We start from the raw sequence: 17,499 nt of genomic DNA, 5'->3' as shown, positions 1-17,499 counted from the left end.
TGGGTTTCGTGGTCCTTTAGCAGCTTTCTTCCTGGTTCTTCGGTGTCAGAGGCCCTGCCCATGCCCCCTGCCAGTGATGGGCGAGTGAAGTGCAGAGCCGACTCCCCTCAAGTTTGTCTGGTGTCAGGACCGAGCGATGAACTGGCATTGGCAGGAGCAGGGCTGTCCTCGGGGCTGGCCTGCTGGAGAGCCTGTCAGCCCTGATGACTAACAGGCCTGCGGTGCAGTGAGGTCATTTCATGGACAGAACACCCGAGGTCACTTCATGGACAGAACACCCGAACACGCCAGTCTCATCAGAAAGCAAAGGCAGCGCCCACTGCCGCAGAAACCTGCTCCCTAAGTGACTGCTGAGTCAGGTAGCGTCAGTGCGTCTGTAGCTTTGGTTCCTAATACATTGACGTTAGGAGGGAGTGTAGGATAAATTAGTAATTACCTTTTAACATTTTAGCAAAAACTTGAAGCATTTCAATTAAGAAAACTCGGGCAGGGGGGCGGGTGGTATTTGGAAGAGCTTCCAGGGGGTCCACACCCGTTTCCTCTAGGCCTTCCCAGTTACCCCAACTCTTGTATCTGTAGCTTCTGCGCTAGCTTCTTCATTTTATCATATGAATATCATATAAATACGCCAAGTCTCTCCCATCTGTTGGAAAGAATCCTTTCTCAGCCCTACAGCCTTCCTCAGCTCCGGCCCAATTTCTCTTCTTTAAAGTCAGCTTCTTACAAGAGTAATAATTCAGCCCTTCACCCTCAGCCTGGCTCCCCCTCCCTCCCCCGAAACCGTTCTGTCTGAGGTCACGCATGACTCCCGTTTGCCAAATCCAGCACTTTCCGGTCTCCTGAGGGTCTTCCTCCTATGATGTGACCTCTCCGTGGCCTTTGCTGCCCTTGACCCTCTTCTTCCTCACTGAAGTCCTCCCCTTCCTTGGCTCTTCTGCTCTTCCTCCTCTTGTCAGGGCGCTAATTCCTGGGCTGCTTCCTGCGGCCGCTCCTTAAATAGTCCTGCCTTGCCAGGCTCCCGCGTTCCTGTTGCCCTCGTGTGCTGCCGGGCCTGTCATTCGTTCTCCTGGCTTCACCTAACACCTGTGGGCTGGGGCACACAGAGCTCCCACCATGCACAGCCAGGTCCAGTCCCCTGCCCCGAAATGAGCTTCCCTTTCTCCCCAAACACGACTGCTCTTCCTTGTGCCCAGTAAATGGAGCTGCCGTTTACCTGGGGGACCTCGCTGGAAACCCGTGATTAATCCCACACGCCTTCCCGGCCTTCGCTTCCTGTCAGTCATCATGACCTGTGGATGCTGCTACAGAAACCTGTCTTTCTGGAGGTTTCTCTCAGCCCCCTGGCAGCCATTTAAATTCTTTGCAGGCCTCCATCATTTCTCACCTAGGTTACCAAAAAAATTATCCATCCCTTCACTCCTCCTGCATCCCGTTCTGCCATTGGTGATTTTTTTTTTTTAATTCTCACCCAAGGATATTTTTCCCATTGATTTCTAGAGAGAGTGGGAGAGAGGAGTAGAGGGGAGAGAGAGAGGGAAATATCAGCGTGAGAGAGACACATCGATTAGTTGACTCCCACACTTGACCCCATTGGGGCTGTGGAACTTGCAACCGAGGTACGACAGGGAATCGAACCCGGGATCCTTTGGTCCGCAGGCTGACGCTCTAACCACTGAGCACTGGCCAGGGCCGTAGGTGATCTTTTAGAGGCATAAATCTAACCATGTCTTTCTCCTGCTTGAGGCACTTCTCCGGCACCCTGTTTTAGGGAATTCACGGCGTCTTGTGTCTGGCTACCTCCTGTCTGTCTAAGCCAGGGGTGGGCAAACTTTTTGACTCAAGGGCCACAATGGGTTCTTAAACTGGACCGGAGGGCCGGAACAAAAGCATGGATGGAGTGTTTGTGTGAACTAATATAAATTCAAAGTAAACATCATTACATAAAAGGGTACGGTCTTTTTTTTTTTTTTTTTAGTTTTATTCATTTCAAACGGGCTGGGTCTGGCCCGCGGGCCGTAGTTTGCCCACGGCTGGTCTAAGCTCATACCCTATCCCACCCCCACCCCCACCCCCACCCCCACCCCCACCCCAAAATGTACCCAGGTACAGCTCCATCTCAGACAGCGGTTCCCTGGGAGCAGTGTGCTCCCGCAGCCTCTCTGCTCTTCCCCACCTCCACCTGGAATGCCCGTCCCTCCACTTGTTAGACCAACTGTCCTCTGTGTGCCTCTGAACAAGTGGAGACTGGTCGGTGGTCTGAAGCCCTTCCTGACCAGGTATCTGCAGGCGTCTGCCCCCGCCCCTGCAGGCGCGACTCAGAGCGCAGCCCTCCCTGGTGTGGCCTGGAACTGTTGGCTTCCGTCTGCTGGCCCCACCGGTCTGCATATTCCCTGAGAGTAGAAAAGCTCCACATCTCCAGGGCCTAGCATGATGCTTGTCACATGTCACGTACCCAGCATCTTCTTACTGCCATGAAACACGTATGTGCCGTTTTAGGTCCCAGGTTTAGGTTTTCACCATAGTGATGTCACAGAGGTCATAAGGCGGGACTTGGTTTGCATTAAATTCATGAGAGATCTGAGCACACGTTGTGTTTTCTGACAAACAATGTAAATCATCATCCATTCTTCCTTGACTGCATTAATAGTAAAAATCAAAATTAAAAAAAATAAAATAAATAAAAGTTTCCTTTGGAAAAAAAAAATCAATGCCCAGCTGACTTTCTTAAGGGGACGGGAGCATTGCCTCCTGGACATGAATGGCTCCCCAGGCAGTCCCCGAAGTGGCTGCAAGTTTATCTCTGCATGTCCTCTCCTGGTCAGATCCGCCCCAGGCAGCTTCCTGCTACCTGAGCATGTCTGGGCCTGAGGGTTGTCCACAACCCCTGCCACAGCACAGAGTTTAAGGGGACTGGCCCCTGGGAGTCCCCGGAGAAGGCCCGGCTTGTGCCTCTAAGCCACAGCAGGGAAAATCCCGGCCGCCCCCAGATGGGACGTGGTGAGGCTTCTCTGGGCTTGGCTCATGGCATTATTTACCCCGCGCATCCCTGTGGGTGTCTGCGGGAGGGAGATATTCAGAGAGTATCTGGGGAAACCAGTCTGCCTTGAAGACGAGGCATGGGAAAGAGGAGGAGGCTGAAGCAGGCGTGAGCCTAAGTTACCTGACCCTGCCTGCGAGCCCCTACCCTCCTCTAAGCAGAGGAGTGTGTGCCTCCCTCTAAATAGCTGCAAAATCTCTTCCTCATTTTACTTTCAGTAAAAGGCATCACTGTGATATCTCTCCATCTCACCTCTCAGAAAATTGATTCTCACATTTGACTTGGGTGCTTTCATGCTACAATATCCATCCTCCAGGGAGAAAAAGAGCTGATGGGCATGATCTGTACTAAAAGTCTGTATTTTTTATGGCCACCACTAAATCTGGACACAACATCGTTTCCAGACACAATAAGCTCAGTCTCTTTATCTTGTCTGCATATGTTGCATTTTCCAATTCTTTACGTCTGTGATGACCTCTGGAGTGTTAGACACCGCGGAGCGATAGAGGACGCAGTAGATAAGGTGTTGCTGGAGGGGGTCCGTGTCTCTTCTAAAGGGAGAGAGAAACTAAACGCTTGTGAAACACATTTACATTCATAGAACCACCAAACAGATGCACAGCTCCCTTGAGCTGTATAAAAGGAAGTGTTAGGAGGAATGCTAGGGATGACTGTGCCCAAAGTTGGTTAACTATTGTGAGAAGAAGCAGCAAGAACTGTTGGAAGCAAGAAGGACCTAGTCTAGTCAGGAAAAGCTCAGAAATAAACCCATGCACATATGGTAAATTAAATTATGACCATAGAACCAAGAAAAAACAATGGGGAAAGGACAGTCTCTGGAATAAATAGTGTTGGGAAAACTGGACAGCCACATGCAAAAGACGAAACTGGACCAGTATCTTACATCATACACTAAGTTAGCTCAAAGGGATCAAACACCTGAACATAAGATGTGAAACCATAAAACTCCTAGAAGATAACCTAGGCGATAAGCTTCTTGACATAGGTCTTGGCAATGGTTTTTTTGAATCTGACACCAAAAGCAACAAAAGCCAAAATAAATAAGTGGCACCACATCAAACTAAAAAGCTTCTGCACAGCAAACCGTCAACACAACGAAAGGCAACCTACTGAATAGGAGAAAATGACTGCAAATCATATAGCTGATAAGGGGTTAACATCCAAAGTACATAAAGAACTCATACAACCCTATAGCAAACAACAACAACAAACAATCTTATTAAAAAAACAGGCAGAAGACCTAAATAGACATTTTCTAAAGAAGGCATACACGTGGCCAACAGTTACATGAAAAGATGCTCAAGATCACTAATCATCAGGGAAATTTAGTCAAAACCACAATAAGATATTGTCTCACACCTGTCAGAATGGCCATTGTTAAAAATAAAAATAAAATACCTGAGGTGGGCGAGGGGGGCGGGCGGTTAGGGGCTAGGTGGAGGTGGGTAAAGGGGGGGAGGATGGGAGACATCTGTAATACTGTCAACAATTTTTAAAAAAGAAAAGTAATTGACATACATCACTATAAGTTTAAGACAGCCGTGGGCAAACTACGGCCCGCGGGCCGGATCCTGCCCGTTTGAAATGAATAAAACTAAAAAAAAAAAAAAAAAAGACCGTACCCTTTTATGTAATGATGTTTACTTTGAATTTATATTAGTTCACACAAACACTCCATCCATGCTTTTGTTCCGGCCCTCCGGTCCAGTTTAAGAACCCATTGTGGCCCTCGAGTCAAAAAGTTTGCCCACCCCTGCAGCTTGATGGTTTGATTTACATTATTATTACCACAGTAGGTTCAGCTAACATACATCTTCTCATATAAATACAATAAAAAGAAGAAAAAAGGAAAAAAATAAGTATTGGTGAGGGTGTGGATAAAGGGAACCCTTGTATACTGTTGGTGGGAATGTAAATTGGTGCAGCCACTAGGGAAAACAGTTTGGAGGTTCCTTAAAAAACTAAAAATAAAACTACCATACAATCCAACAATTTAACTTCTGGGTATTTATCTGAAGAAAACTAAAAGATATATGCACCCCATGTTCATTGCAGCATTATTTACAATAGCCAGTTATGGAAACAACTAGAAAATGTGGTGTATATATACATGGAATATTATTCAGCCATAAAAAGAATAAAAACTTGCCATTTGCAACAACATGGATGGACCTTGAGGGGTTTATGCTAAATAAAATAAGTCAGGTTGAGAAAGACAGATACCATATAATCTCATTTATATGTGGAATCTAAAAACAAAACGAAAAACAAAAACCAAAGAAACCAAACTCATAGATACAGAGAACAGATTGGGGGTTGCCAAATGTGTGTGTGTGGGGCGGGGGTGGCGGGGGGGGGCGCGGGGGTGGGATGGGTGAAGGGGTCAAAAGGTAGAAACTTCCAGTTATAAAATTAGTAAGTCATAGGGATGTAAGGTACAGCATGAAAAGCTCATTAATAATGCTGTGTTGCATATGTGACAGATGTTAAATAGACTTCTGGTGGTGATTATTTCACAATGTGTATAAATATAAAATCATTATTATACACCTAAAACTAATACAGGGTGGGGCAAAGGTAGGGTTACAGTTGTGAATATGTGAAACAGAGTTCATTCTTTTATTATTTATTAATTATTGTATTATTTTCCATGTGAACAACTATAAACCTACTTTTGCTCCACCCTGTATAATGTAATGGTATATGCCAATTATCTACACTAATAAAAGAGAAAAATGGTAATTGGCGTACGGTGATACCCTTTTCATTGGCTAATCAGGGATATATGCAAATTAACTGCCAACTAAGATTGGCAGTTAACTGCCAACAAGATGGCGGTTAATTTGCATATGTAGGCACAATGCAGGGAGGCGAAAGGGAAAGCAGGAAGAAGCCCCCTGCCACTGACAGTGATCAGAAACCCAGCGGGGAGCTAAGAGCTGGGGGGCAGGGCAAAGACGGCCCTGGGGCCACCTTTGCCCTGCCCCCCAGCCATGATCAGAGAATCAGGTGCCTTTTCCGCCCTGGCCAGTGATAGCAGGAAGTAGGGGTGGAGCCAGCGATGGGAGCTGGGCACGGTCGAAGCTTGCAGTCCCAGGAGTTAGGGGCCCCTTGCCTGGGCCTAAAGCGGGGCCCAGTCAGAGGCATCCTGCAGGAGCAGGGGCAGAGCCCGTGCGATCGCAGCGCCCCCCGCTGCCACTGCAGGTTCCCGCTGCTCGGGCCGGACGCCTAGGCCAGAGGCGTCAGGCCTGGGCAAGGGGCCGATCCTGCGATTGGAGGGTGATGGGGGTCAACGCCTGAGGGCTCCCAGTATGTGAGAGGGGGCAGGCTGGGCTGAGGGGCACTCCCCCCCCCCCCACCCAGCGCACGAATTTCGTGCACCGGGCCCCTAGTCTTCTATAATAATAAAAGCATAGTATGCTAATTAGACCAACAGCCAAACGACCTTCTGGACGTCCTTCTGGACGACCTTCTGGGTGACCTGGACAAAGCTGGGGCTGTGAGGGCCGAGCCCCTTGCACAAATGTCGTGCACCGGGCCTCTAGTACTTTAACAAAATTTTTTTTAAACTGGACATTGTCTTTATTGCTCATCAACTGTGGTCACTGACATATCAGCAGTTGTTAGCACAACACCTGGCTTATTTTCGGCCCTCACTAAGTGTGTGTTGACTAGATAATTGACTGACTATAGTACCTTATTAAGGGAATAAGTATGATTTGGTTTGTAAATGTATAAATAATTCTTATATCCTGTGTTCTCAGTTATAGAATGTTTTGGTTTTGGAGCAGAAGAAACTTTAAGTAGCAAAACATTATAGATATGCTACCCTGCACTTGTCCCTGCTGCAGTTCATTTCAGTTGCCTTCCTTCTTCTAACTCTTCCTGTAGCTGACCCAGGTTTGTACACACCAAGGGAAGCAGCAGAAGCTAATTTTGAGACGATTTTTCCAGCCTACCCACTTGGTTCACTCTGTCTCCATTTATCAGCTCTGCTGCCACATTGTTTTCATTTTACCTTATTAAAGGGATTTTGTTAATAAGCAGTCGCCTTTGACAAAGATTATGCCTTCCACTCAGCTGTGTTCAAACACCCGCCATCCCTGTATTAGATTTTGGCACATCGATTTCCTCGTAGTCCCACTGAAAGACTGTCCTGTGTTTCCTTTTTTGCACATATGTTTGGGTCTCCAGTCTTCTTACAAATGAATAAATACACACACACAGTAGTCCCCGCCCCCCTTATCCATTCATGGGAATACCTTCCAAGACTCCCAAGTGGATGCCTGAAACTGAAACCACAAAGTGTACAGAATCCTATATATTATGTTTTTCCCTATACATACATACCTACGATCATCTAATTTACAAATTGGGCATAGTAAGAGATCAAAAACAATGGCCAGTAATAAAGTCGAACAGTTATAATGACAAAATAAGGTGACTTGAACACAAGCACTGCGACACTGCCACAGTCAACCTGACAACTGAGACAGTTACTAAATGACTAAAGGATGGTCAGTACATACAGCATGGACACACTGGACAGAGGGACGATTCACATCCCAGGCGTGACAGAGCAAGACACTACTTAGAATGGGGCCCAATTTAAAACTTATGAATTATTTCTGGAATGTCCCATTTAATATTTTTGGACTTGGGGTAACAAACCATAGGAAGTGAAACCATGGATGGGGGTGGGGGGCTACTGTGTTTTTAAAATCTATAAATGCAATGCTGTATTCTGGTTTGTATCTTTGAACAGAGAAAGGACATTGGTGAAATCTGAATAAAGTATACTTTACATAATAGTTTATTTTTTAGTTTTGATCAATGTACTTGGTTGAGTAAAATGTTAATATTAGGGGAAGCTGGGTAAAGGGATAAATGATTTAATCTCTAGGATTTGTCAAGTAATGCATACTTAATAGAAAGATTGAATAATGAATTTCCCAGTGAGCTGGGTGATTATTAGGGCAGTGATTGTAAACTTTGGCTGCCCTAATTATCAGGGGATATTTTGTTTTAACACTGATTTCTGGGTTCTACCCAGGCTTATGCCCTATGGTTTTCTAAAGACTCCCCAAGTGATTCTAAGAGATGGCCAGATTTGGGACCCACCGCATTAGACCATTCCAGAAATAAATACCCAACGCATAACTCTTCAATAACCACACATATTGTAATTACCAGTGTGTGTACCTCTTCCTCACTTGACTTTATGCTTCTTGAACTCAAATACTATGACTGTCTTATTTATAATTATCTTCCTAGTGCCTGGCACAGTGCTTGGCACATAGTGGACAGTTATAAAGATTAAATAAATTGGTGGTTTCTTTCATTGAGGACACAAAAAAATTGCAGAGTACCATTAAAAGAGAGAGAAAATGTGAGAACCATGAGTTTTATTTGTGTGTGTGTGTGTGAGGCGGGGGGGCGGTGGTGGTTTCTAATCACCTATACCTTGGTACCTCTATCCTTATCCATAGTCTACTGGGATGTTTGTGTGTTTTTGAAGTTCACTCACTGTCATTTATCCAGATGCTATGAACCGACAGCAGCCAAAGATATTGGGCGTTGTCAGGGAGTCCAGTTTGAACAGTTTTGTTCTATTGTTCCCATTTGTGCCTGTGTTTTAATACTATTACTATACACGTAAGAGGATAGTTCATTGATGTGATATTGAGCAGTACTATCCCTACTGATGAAACCCATAGGAGTCTGTAGACAAAAGACACACAAGTTGCCACTCCACTGATTTCCTCAACTCTATTAATTTAGACATAGAATAATGGAGCTGGAAAGATACTTAGAGAATGGAGTTCAGTCTACTTCATTCCACAGTGAAGAAGCTGAAGAAGGTTTTGTGACTTGCCTGAGATGACACAGCTTGTTAGGGACCTGGCTGGTACAAGAACCTGGTGCTGTGGCCCTCAGGCCTGGACCTTTACATGGTACTGCTAGCACCTGGGGTTACAGAAGAAATCCAAGATCAAACGTTTATTTCCATCTTGCTCTCCGTGTTAGGAAGAAAAAGATCTGAACAAAGGGATTATTACCGACTTCTCGGAGGGTGTGAGGAGGAGTACAGGTGGACATGGGAGCAAGCAGACGAAAGAGATCTTGAATGAGACTTTAAAAGTTCTCAGAACAAGGGTGTTTTGTGGCAGCACCACAGGTCATGTGTGTTTCTGTCCTTGTTTTCAGAATTTTCCCCAGAGAATACCTCCTTCAACAGATCCACCTGTATTCCCTCGCCGATCTGCAGCAGGTAGGCACTCAGAGGGGCCATTTCATTTCTCTTTTCTCCCTGGGGGAGTGCCTTTGTTTATTGTGGTCTTGGCACTGAAATCTGCCATGTTTGGAGTAGTTCTCTTTGTAAGCCCTGATAATCGATTCCTATTCATAATGGAAAAAATAAACTTAGTATAAAAAGATATTCCAGGACAGTAACAAATGTTGGCAAGGGCGTAGAGAAATTGGAGCTCTCATACACTGCTGGTGGGAATGCAAAGTGGTGCAGCCACTGTAGAAAACAGTCTGGAAGCCCCTCAAAGAATTAAACAGCTACCATATGACCCAGCAGTTCCATTCCTAGATATGTACCAACAGAATTGAAAACATATGTTCACTTTAACACTTACTTGTACATGCATAGTCATAATAACCAAAGAGTGGAAACAACCCAAACATTCATCAACTGATGAATAAACACAATTTTTATATCCATACAATGGAATATTATTTGGCCATAAAAAGGAGTACAGTACTGATACATGCTACAATATGAATGCACCTGAAAACATCGTGCTGAAAGAAGCCAAACAGAAGAGAATACATATTTTATGATCTATTTAAATGAAATGCCCCAAACAGGCAAATCCCTGGAGATGGAAAGTAGATGAGTGGTTGCCAGGGCCTGGGAGAAATGGGAATGAGGGGTTACTGCTAATATCTGGGATTTCCTTTGGGAATGTTGAAAATATTCTGGAATTATATAGTGGTGGTTGGTTGCACAACTTTGTGAATATGCTAGAGACCAGTGAATTGAATACTTTAAAAGAGTAAGTCTTATGGTATGTGAATTATATCTCAGTAAAAAAAATTGTACGAGGAGAAAAGATGTAAAAGCAATGACTATTAAACTCTTTGTGCTCAAGCCACACAGTTGGTTGACTGTAAATTTTAATAAAACATAAAGCATATAGGAGTCAAAATAATCTTTTTATACTTTTGTTAGTGTGTGTTCTTTTAATGATTGACAGGTGAGCAACCAGGAAGAAAAATATCATTTGTCTGTTCAACCCAAAGTTCAGAATATGTTAAGCTTAGTTTTAATCCTTTAAATCAGCAGCTCCCTCCCTAAGAAGACACTAAATGAAGGCATATCTATTAATTCTTTCAAGAGTTAATTTTAAAAAGTAATTACGACAACTTCCAGAACATCTACAACTGCTGTGATTTTGCTCTTTTGTTGGTTGTTTTCCTCTCTGGTGGTTTCGTCCAGAAGAAATGAGGTCAACTGGAAAACTACAGATCCTTAAGTCATTTTTCAAGGCAAAAAAATCTTAATTGTAGTTTAAACTTAAGACTTTTGTGTTCTCTTTGTCCCTTAAAGGTAGGAAATTTGTTTTAAATGAAAGAAATACTTTTAGAGCATTTAGTGGGAGAGGTCTGAGAGAACATTAGAGTTTTAATTTCATTTGGGTATTGAGTTTAAGCCTATTTGCACCTATCAGCTCCCTCCACTCCTTCAGGTCTGCCTGTCCATCGCTGCATGATCAAGCTGCAGCAAGCAGTCTGCTGGCTGGGGTGGAAAGGGATAGATTTTTATTTATTGTTATTATTTTTAATCCTCACCCAATATGTTTTTATTGATTTTAGAGAGAGAAGATGGGAGAGAGAGAAACATTGATGTGAGAAACATCGATCTGTTGCCTCCTGAACACATCCCCACTGGGGATCAACCCTGTACGGGATGATGCTCCAGCCAACTGAGCCACCTGGCCAGGGCAGCAATATATTTTTAGTTATGATTGCCCAGTGGTGTTCAAGGGGAAGCATGATGAAAATACCCATTATGCATTTATCTATTTTCTAGGACTTTACCTGATCGTAGTATCTGAGCACCAGACTATCACTTGAGAAGTATGTTTAAAGGCACCAACGTGGTCTTGTAGAGATGGCTGAAAATAAAATGGTGGGCTCCAAAGTGAGTCCTCTTTGAGGAAGGCTTTCATAAATGAGTTTTGATACCAGATGAAGAGAAAGAATCAGAGTAATTCCATATTCCTTTGAGAGCGTCAAAGTAGTACATCTATTTGACATAATAAAACCTGCTTTCTAAAGCTTTCCTATACCCTGCTGTCTCCCCCATCTCCTTTTCTTTTCCTTGTAACACTCAAACCACACACGCCAAGCAGCTTACATAAGTCTTGGTGGGCAGACATTAACCCCATAAGCAGCTTAATCACTTTTCAGCCTCAGTAGTAAAGTGATAGAGGCAAAGCAGCAGCTCATCAGACTCCCTGTGGGCGGGGCGGCTCGAGCTCCCTGCGTCCATTTACTCCAACCTGGCTCTTTGCGCCTGGCTTTAAAACCCCCAAAGTTATCATATTTAGAGGAGGTTTAATTCAATTACTTTTCCTGCCTGGGGTGGGTTAAATTGGATTTAGCTTTTGATCTGTCTACATCTAGGCTATCAATACTGAAGGGCACCTCCACCTCATCTAACCTTGGCTTCTGAGTAAATCTCATCCACGTTTTCTGGCTCTGAACTGTTCTTGCAGATAAACAGGTAAGGGAAGGGAACACACAGAGGGGAAAAATACTGTTGCTTTGTGACAGAGCATATTAGAGGTGGCAGGTGGCCCGGCCTAGCTGGCCAGCCCCATTTGTCCTATACCGTTTGGCCTCTGTCTGGCTTACTGTCATCCTGTTTCATGTCAGCTGAGGAGTTTCACAGTCAGTCATTTCTCCCACTTCATTTCTCCCCTCACCTCTGAAACAAAGTTCTCTCTAAACACAGATCTTTCTCTCATAGGAAACAGCTATAGAGACATGCATTTTTCAGTTTATAAATTTTGCAGGGGAGAGGAAGATAAACTAAAGCAAGTAGCTAAAGAGTTATAGATCTCAGTAATAATACAAATATCCTTCCTAAAGGCAGGTTTCTTTCTCCAAATTTCTCTTAAGAATTTGATTATTTTTTAGTAGTTTATAGTTTAAAAACACAAAGCATAGACATCTTTCTCTCCAGAAAGAAAAAAAAAAAAGAATTTAATAAACATTGTAAAGGAGGATTTATAATTTAAGTATATACAATCTTAAAATAATGCAGTACACAAAACACTAATAATACAAAAATTACGGTGCTGAAAGAATTCTGGCACAAAAATATTTACTATCTTCTTATCTCTGTGTGTCTGTTTTCATTTTCATAAATAGCAGTCCCTAAAGTTATAGCCAATAGACTCAGTTCAGCAATTTGGCTGAAGAATTCAAGCTACTAACGCAGCTTGAATTCAAGGCCATTTCCCCCTTCTCATTATCCGACCGTCCTGGCCTCTCTGCCTGCATTCTCCCCTCTGATCGTACACTTGGGTGTTGGAAAATACACAGCACAGACGGACCCTGCTGGACAAACGAACTCCCTCAAGTGGTGCTGGAGCTGGTGTCACCTGCCCACGGGCCAGTGGGTGCCAGCTACTGGCCACATTCGTAGCTTATGCTGCTACCGAGTCCCTGATGGTCTATTTCCCCAGGGATGAAGTTACTCACTGGGTTTTACTAGCACATCGTGGAAGCAGCAGCTGAACAATAAGTCACTACCTGACTGTAATCGGCGCAGTAACATGTAACATGTAACATGTAACATGAAAGCCAGGAGCCAAGGCCCCTCCTGGCCTGGTAGCAGGGCCGCGGGAGGGAGAAGATGGGGCAGAGGCTGGAGTTACTCCTTTCTTAAGTTTGGAATTTCAGATGAGTTTCTGATCAGCAAAGTAAAAATTTCTAGAAAATCCTATTAAATCCTTTGACTGAAAATCTAACAGAAAATAAAATCATATGAACAGAAACTTCCTTTCAGGAGGTGAGACTGCACAGTGGTGTTTTGGAACCCACAGGTGGTTCTTATAAAGGATTTGGCAGGCAATGACTAAGCATATGTGAACCAATGGACAAGTATTGGTGCTTTAAAATCTATAAATCTCAATATTTCTTTTTTTTAAGTTGTATGTTTCAATTACAGTTTACTTTCAATATTATGTTGTACTGGGTTCAGTGTACATCATGGGGATTACTTTACAGTGTGTCGTCCCCACCCCCACCCCGATATTTCCAGTACTGTTGGTGCATGTTCTGAAACGGAGGCACTACTTTTTAAGGGCTTTCTCCTGGTTTGATACTTTGAGAATGGGAAGCAGAATAGAATTTGTGTTTGGTTATTTTCCGTCTATCCATCACTATCACAACCCATGGAAAAGCTTTACGATGGAGATACAATAAAAAGAGACGCTCCTGTGAGAGACAGCAGGGAGACGCCCTAACTCTGCGTGCATAGCTCTCCCCTTTCCCTGGGAACCACCGGGCAAACCATCCCCTTCCCGCGTCCCCTCAGCTATTTTAACACTGAGAAGGTTCCACGTTTTACCAGTAGAATACATTAGTCTGTGTAAGTTAATGTTCAAGAGAGTGTAGTTGCTCGTAAGGAGCAAATCAGACCCCTGGTTTAATGTGTCACTCCTCCGACTGAGTAAGTGATAGGAGATTTCTTCTCAAGTTCCCGCTACCTGCTGAAAGGAAAGGTCAGGTTTAACTTCTAAATTTTGGCTACTCACGCTCTGGTGACAAAAACCCAAAATGTATATTAATGACTAACTCTTCTGGTGTTACTCACCTTTGGGGCATGTGTAAGCTAAGCACTAAATGATTCTGTTTGTCCATGATTCATGAGAAAGGATACTGGAGGGTCCCATGGGTGAGGTGGCCGGTTAGAGGGGCCCCTCCCCACCCACTCCCTGCACCGCCTCACTCACCGCCCAATACATACATTCCTCTTGTGGGACCGTCTGAGGAACTGACTTGCCCATGGTTCACCTTCCCTACATTTCCAAACCAGACTCTACCTGCAGGTTAAGGCAATTTAGATTCTAGTTAATATGAAATATATTACCTAAGAAGAATAAATTATTTTGGCGCCAATTCATTTGTCTTATTCATCAGTTGAAAACATAGCATGATATTTGAGGGATGAGAGACTTGAACAGAGAAGTTTTAATGATGGAAAATTCTGGAGTTTGAAGTACTCACTAAAGAGATGTGAAATGGAAAGGATGCCAGAGAGGGGGGCCCATAGCCCTCAGGATCCAGGGGGAGAGGAGTAAATCGAGTGCAGACTGCCTTTCAGCAGCGGCCCAAGGGTCTGCCGGTTTGTTTTATGCTGACACAGTAACACTTACTCTCAGCAGCTGGGCATATACTTCCAATGAATGGATGGACGGATGAATACACGCACATACGTACACTAACCTAAACTCGCTAGCTCTCTTCCCAGCAGAAAACCAAACTAATCATTTTCATGTTAGCCCCGAAACAAAACAGTATTAGAAATGCTGATCTCTAAAACCAAATGACAGTCTCTGCTTTTTATGTCAGAATAATGGTGAGTTGTTCAACCTCCTGAACATTAAACGTTCCTGAACAGTTAGCTACCTTGTCAGTGAACTTTTCCGCTAGTCTTCCGGACCCATGCGTAGGACTTGTCATCTGCGTGACCTAAACATATGCCAGCACTGGCCTCGGAGGAGTCATGCAGACGGTGGTCCCAGCTTGCAGATTTTCTCGTGTTGTCTAGCTAGTGAGCGTGATCACCAAAAGGCCATGTTGAAGGCATTTCAAGGCCACTTGTTAAAAACACACTTTACTGAATTCTTCTCCCAGGAAGTTATGCAAGTAATTTCGCCTGGCCCTGCCCCGCCAAGCAAACACAGACCCAGAGAATGTTATTGTCTGTGGGCGCTATTCAGAGCCAGCAGACAAAGGCCGAGCCTAAGTGGGCACCCAGCGCAGCTGCCCTTTCACCGGAGAAGTAACAGGTGATGACCTTTATTCACACGGGGCTGCCGTCTTTCAATTCACAGCCGAGAGGAACACGGCGCCTCAGGACCACAGCCAAGTCAGCAGTCCCCCAGCCTCAGGAGCCGAGGAACTCGTATTCACAGCCTCTCAGCACCCCCGATCCCCACGCCATTGTCCGCCCAGGCGATAGCGGGCAGGATAACTAATTAGGAGCATTCGGATTTAACAAGCAGAAAAACAAAGTGTGACAGCTCGCCTGTGTTGCTCTGTGGCCAGCGCCGGTACCCGCCACTGCCCGCTGCCTTCAAACCCCCCTGAGCATACGTGGGGTGAGGCTGGAATGAGGCCTCAGGAAAACATCACTAAATGTCTGTTCGCTCCTTTAACCAGGGTTGCTCCAACCAATTAATGAGTTAGTTTTCCATATGTTATCTGTGGGAAAGTCATGCCTTTTAAATAAGTGGATCTCTAACAAGCGCACGTGTGTGTTTCCCTTGACGATCTTTCTGGAGGGAAGGAAGGGATCGAATGCTATTCCGTGAAGGATGGGCAGGTTGGCAGCAGAGCAAACAGTTTCTCGGGGAGGGGGGGGGAGCGGGGGGCGGTGGGTGCTGAGCAGTTCCTGCCTCGGGTTCAGTCTCCCCGGCATTTCAGATCTTGGGTGGAGGGAGGAGTGACAGTACTGCCACACCCAGGGCCGGCGCCGGGTCTCTGCTCCCCCAAGGCCTCCGTCTTTGGAGTCCTGCTTGTCTTACTGCTGGGTTTTGGTGTTTGGGTGATGGAACCAGCTCTCTGAGTGACTTAAAGTAGTTGATCAACAAGGTGGTGATACAGATTGCTCTTTATACCAGCTGATTAGTCTTTGCCTAGATAAAACTTTGTCTGCAGACCCGGACTCCACACCCAACTGTGTCCACACACCTGGTCCGCAGAGCAGTGGCTGAGCACGGGGAAGGCGGGCAGGCGCAGTGGCAGGCAGTGTGGCTGCGCGGGGAACCAGGTGGGAATGATGATTGTGCGTGAATGTTGGATAGAGAGCCTTGTCCTCCAGGTTGAGAGGAGGATTCCAGAAGCCAACCCTCAGCCCGTCAAGTATAAACAACATTGTAATAGATGAGGATACACCGCAGAACTGAGAACTGTTCAGTCATTGCTTTCCCGGGCATCCAGTTTCCTGGCATCCAACCATCTGGATCAGACTGGCGGTGGAATTGGACCCTCACACATGAATGTTATGAGTCACTAGGAGTAGGCAGGAAAGGATTTGGATCAAACTCACTCATCACACGGTCAGAGAAACAGAAATGTCTGCCACACCACTGGTTGGTTAGTATTAGTTAGCTGTTGCCGTATAAGAAATTACCCCAAAACTTAGTAACTTAAAAGTCAGCCTTCGTTGTCTCCCCGTTTGTTTGGGTGAGGACTTTCGGTCGGTTTAGTTGAGCAGGTTGGGTGTGGAGTCTGTTAGGAGGTTGCAGTCCAGATGTTGGTCAGGATTGCAGTCACCGAAGACACCTTTGCCTCCCAAGGTGGGCTAATCGCACAGCCAGCGAGTTGGGCTGGGGGTTGGTGGGAGGCCTCCGCTCCTCCCCACGGGCCTCTCCGCGGGCTGCTCACGTGTCCTCGGGACGGGACGGCTGGCTGGCCAGCGACCCGGAGCGTGGAAGCAGGTGAAGCTGTCCTTCCTCAGGACCTGCCCCGGAAGCCAGCTCGCATCACTCTGCCGCATTCGTCCACTTGAAGGAAGTCACATTGTTGGGCCCACACTTATGGAAAAGAGAGTTAGACTTCACCTTCCAAAAGCAGGCTTGTCAAAGAACACGCAAATGTGTTCTCAGACCACCGCATCCTGTGATGATCGCATTTGGTTTTTGTATTTTGCTTTATCTTTTAAAAAGCATTTTTCCAAACAACTTTGAGAGAGAGGCAGGTCTGCCTTTTTCACACCCCCCTTGACAGGCAGGAAAACGGAGATGTGGAAAGTTAGTGGCTGGCCAGAGCTACCCGGCCCCTACCAAGTGACTGGACCGAGACGGAAGCCGAGGTTTTCTGGCTCCTTGTCCAGCGTCCGGCTGCTGTGCGACATGAGCGAGCGTCTGAGTATTAAAAACAGGCAGCCTCTTGGGTAATCTCATACTTGCCATGCTTGAGACACAGAGATACAAAGGGGGAAATACTTTCAAAAAGCTCAAGAAAAGAGAAATACGAAATCAGCAACGACTCTTTACAGTTACTTTCTATAAACAGCCTGAGAGGCCTAAGGAAGCAAGCGTTCCCTCTCATGTGTGATACACTCACAGCGAGTATCATACATACTTGGCCCCAGAAAGGGGTCTGGGTCCTCCCCCCTCACGCTAATTCTA

The 17,499-nt window shown here is 45.3% G+C and overlaps 1 protein-coding gene across 9 annotated transcripts in view; it reads left to right on the top strand.

The window, feature by feature from the left end:
• The window catches only part of PLEKHM3 (pleckstrin homology domain containing M3), a 177,268-nt gene that overhangs the window by 84,573 nt on the left and 75,196 nt on the right, over window positions 1-17,499 (top strand). For 7 of the 9 annotated variants that reach the window (XM_059702941.1, XM_059702935.1, XM_059702936.1 and 4 more), the window contains one exon: window positions 9,266-9,329. The exons of 1 other annotated variant lie outside the window; for it this stretch is intronic. In XM_059702941.1, the coding sequence (XP_059558924.1) occupies window positions 9,266-9,329 (64 nt within the window). Of the gene's footprint in view, window positions 1-9,265; window positions 9,330-11,159; window positions 12,146-17,499 lie in introns of those variants that run through there. One more of the 9 variants, XM_059702939.1, reaches the window with a different exon arrangement.

Source organism: Myotis daubentonii, chromosome 7 (assembly GCF_963259705.1).
Source record: "Myotis daubentonii chromosome 7, mMyoDau2.1, whole genome shotgun sequence".
In the NCBI taxonomy this organism is placed as follows: domain Eukaryota; kingdom Metazoa; phylum Chordata; class Mammalia; order Chiroptera; family Vespertilionidae; genus Myotis; species Myotis daubentonii.
The sequence above is the reverse complement of the archived record's forward strand: the minus strand, read 5'-3'. Positions and strand labels throughout refer to the sequence as shown.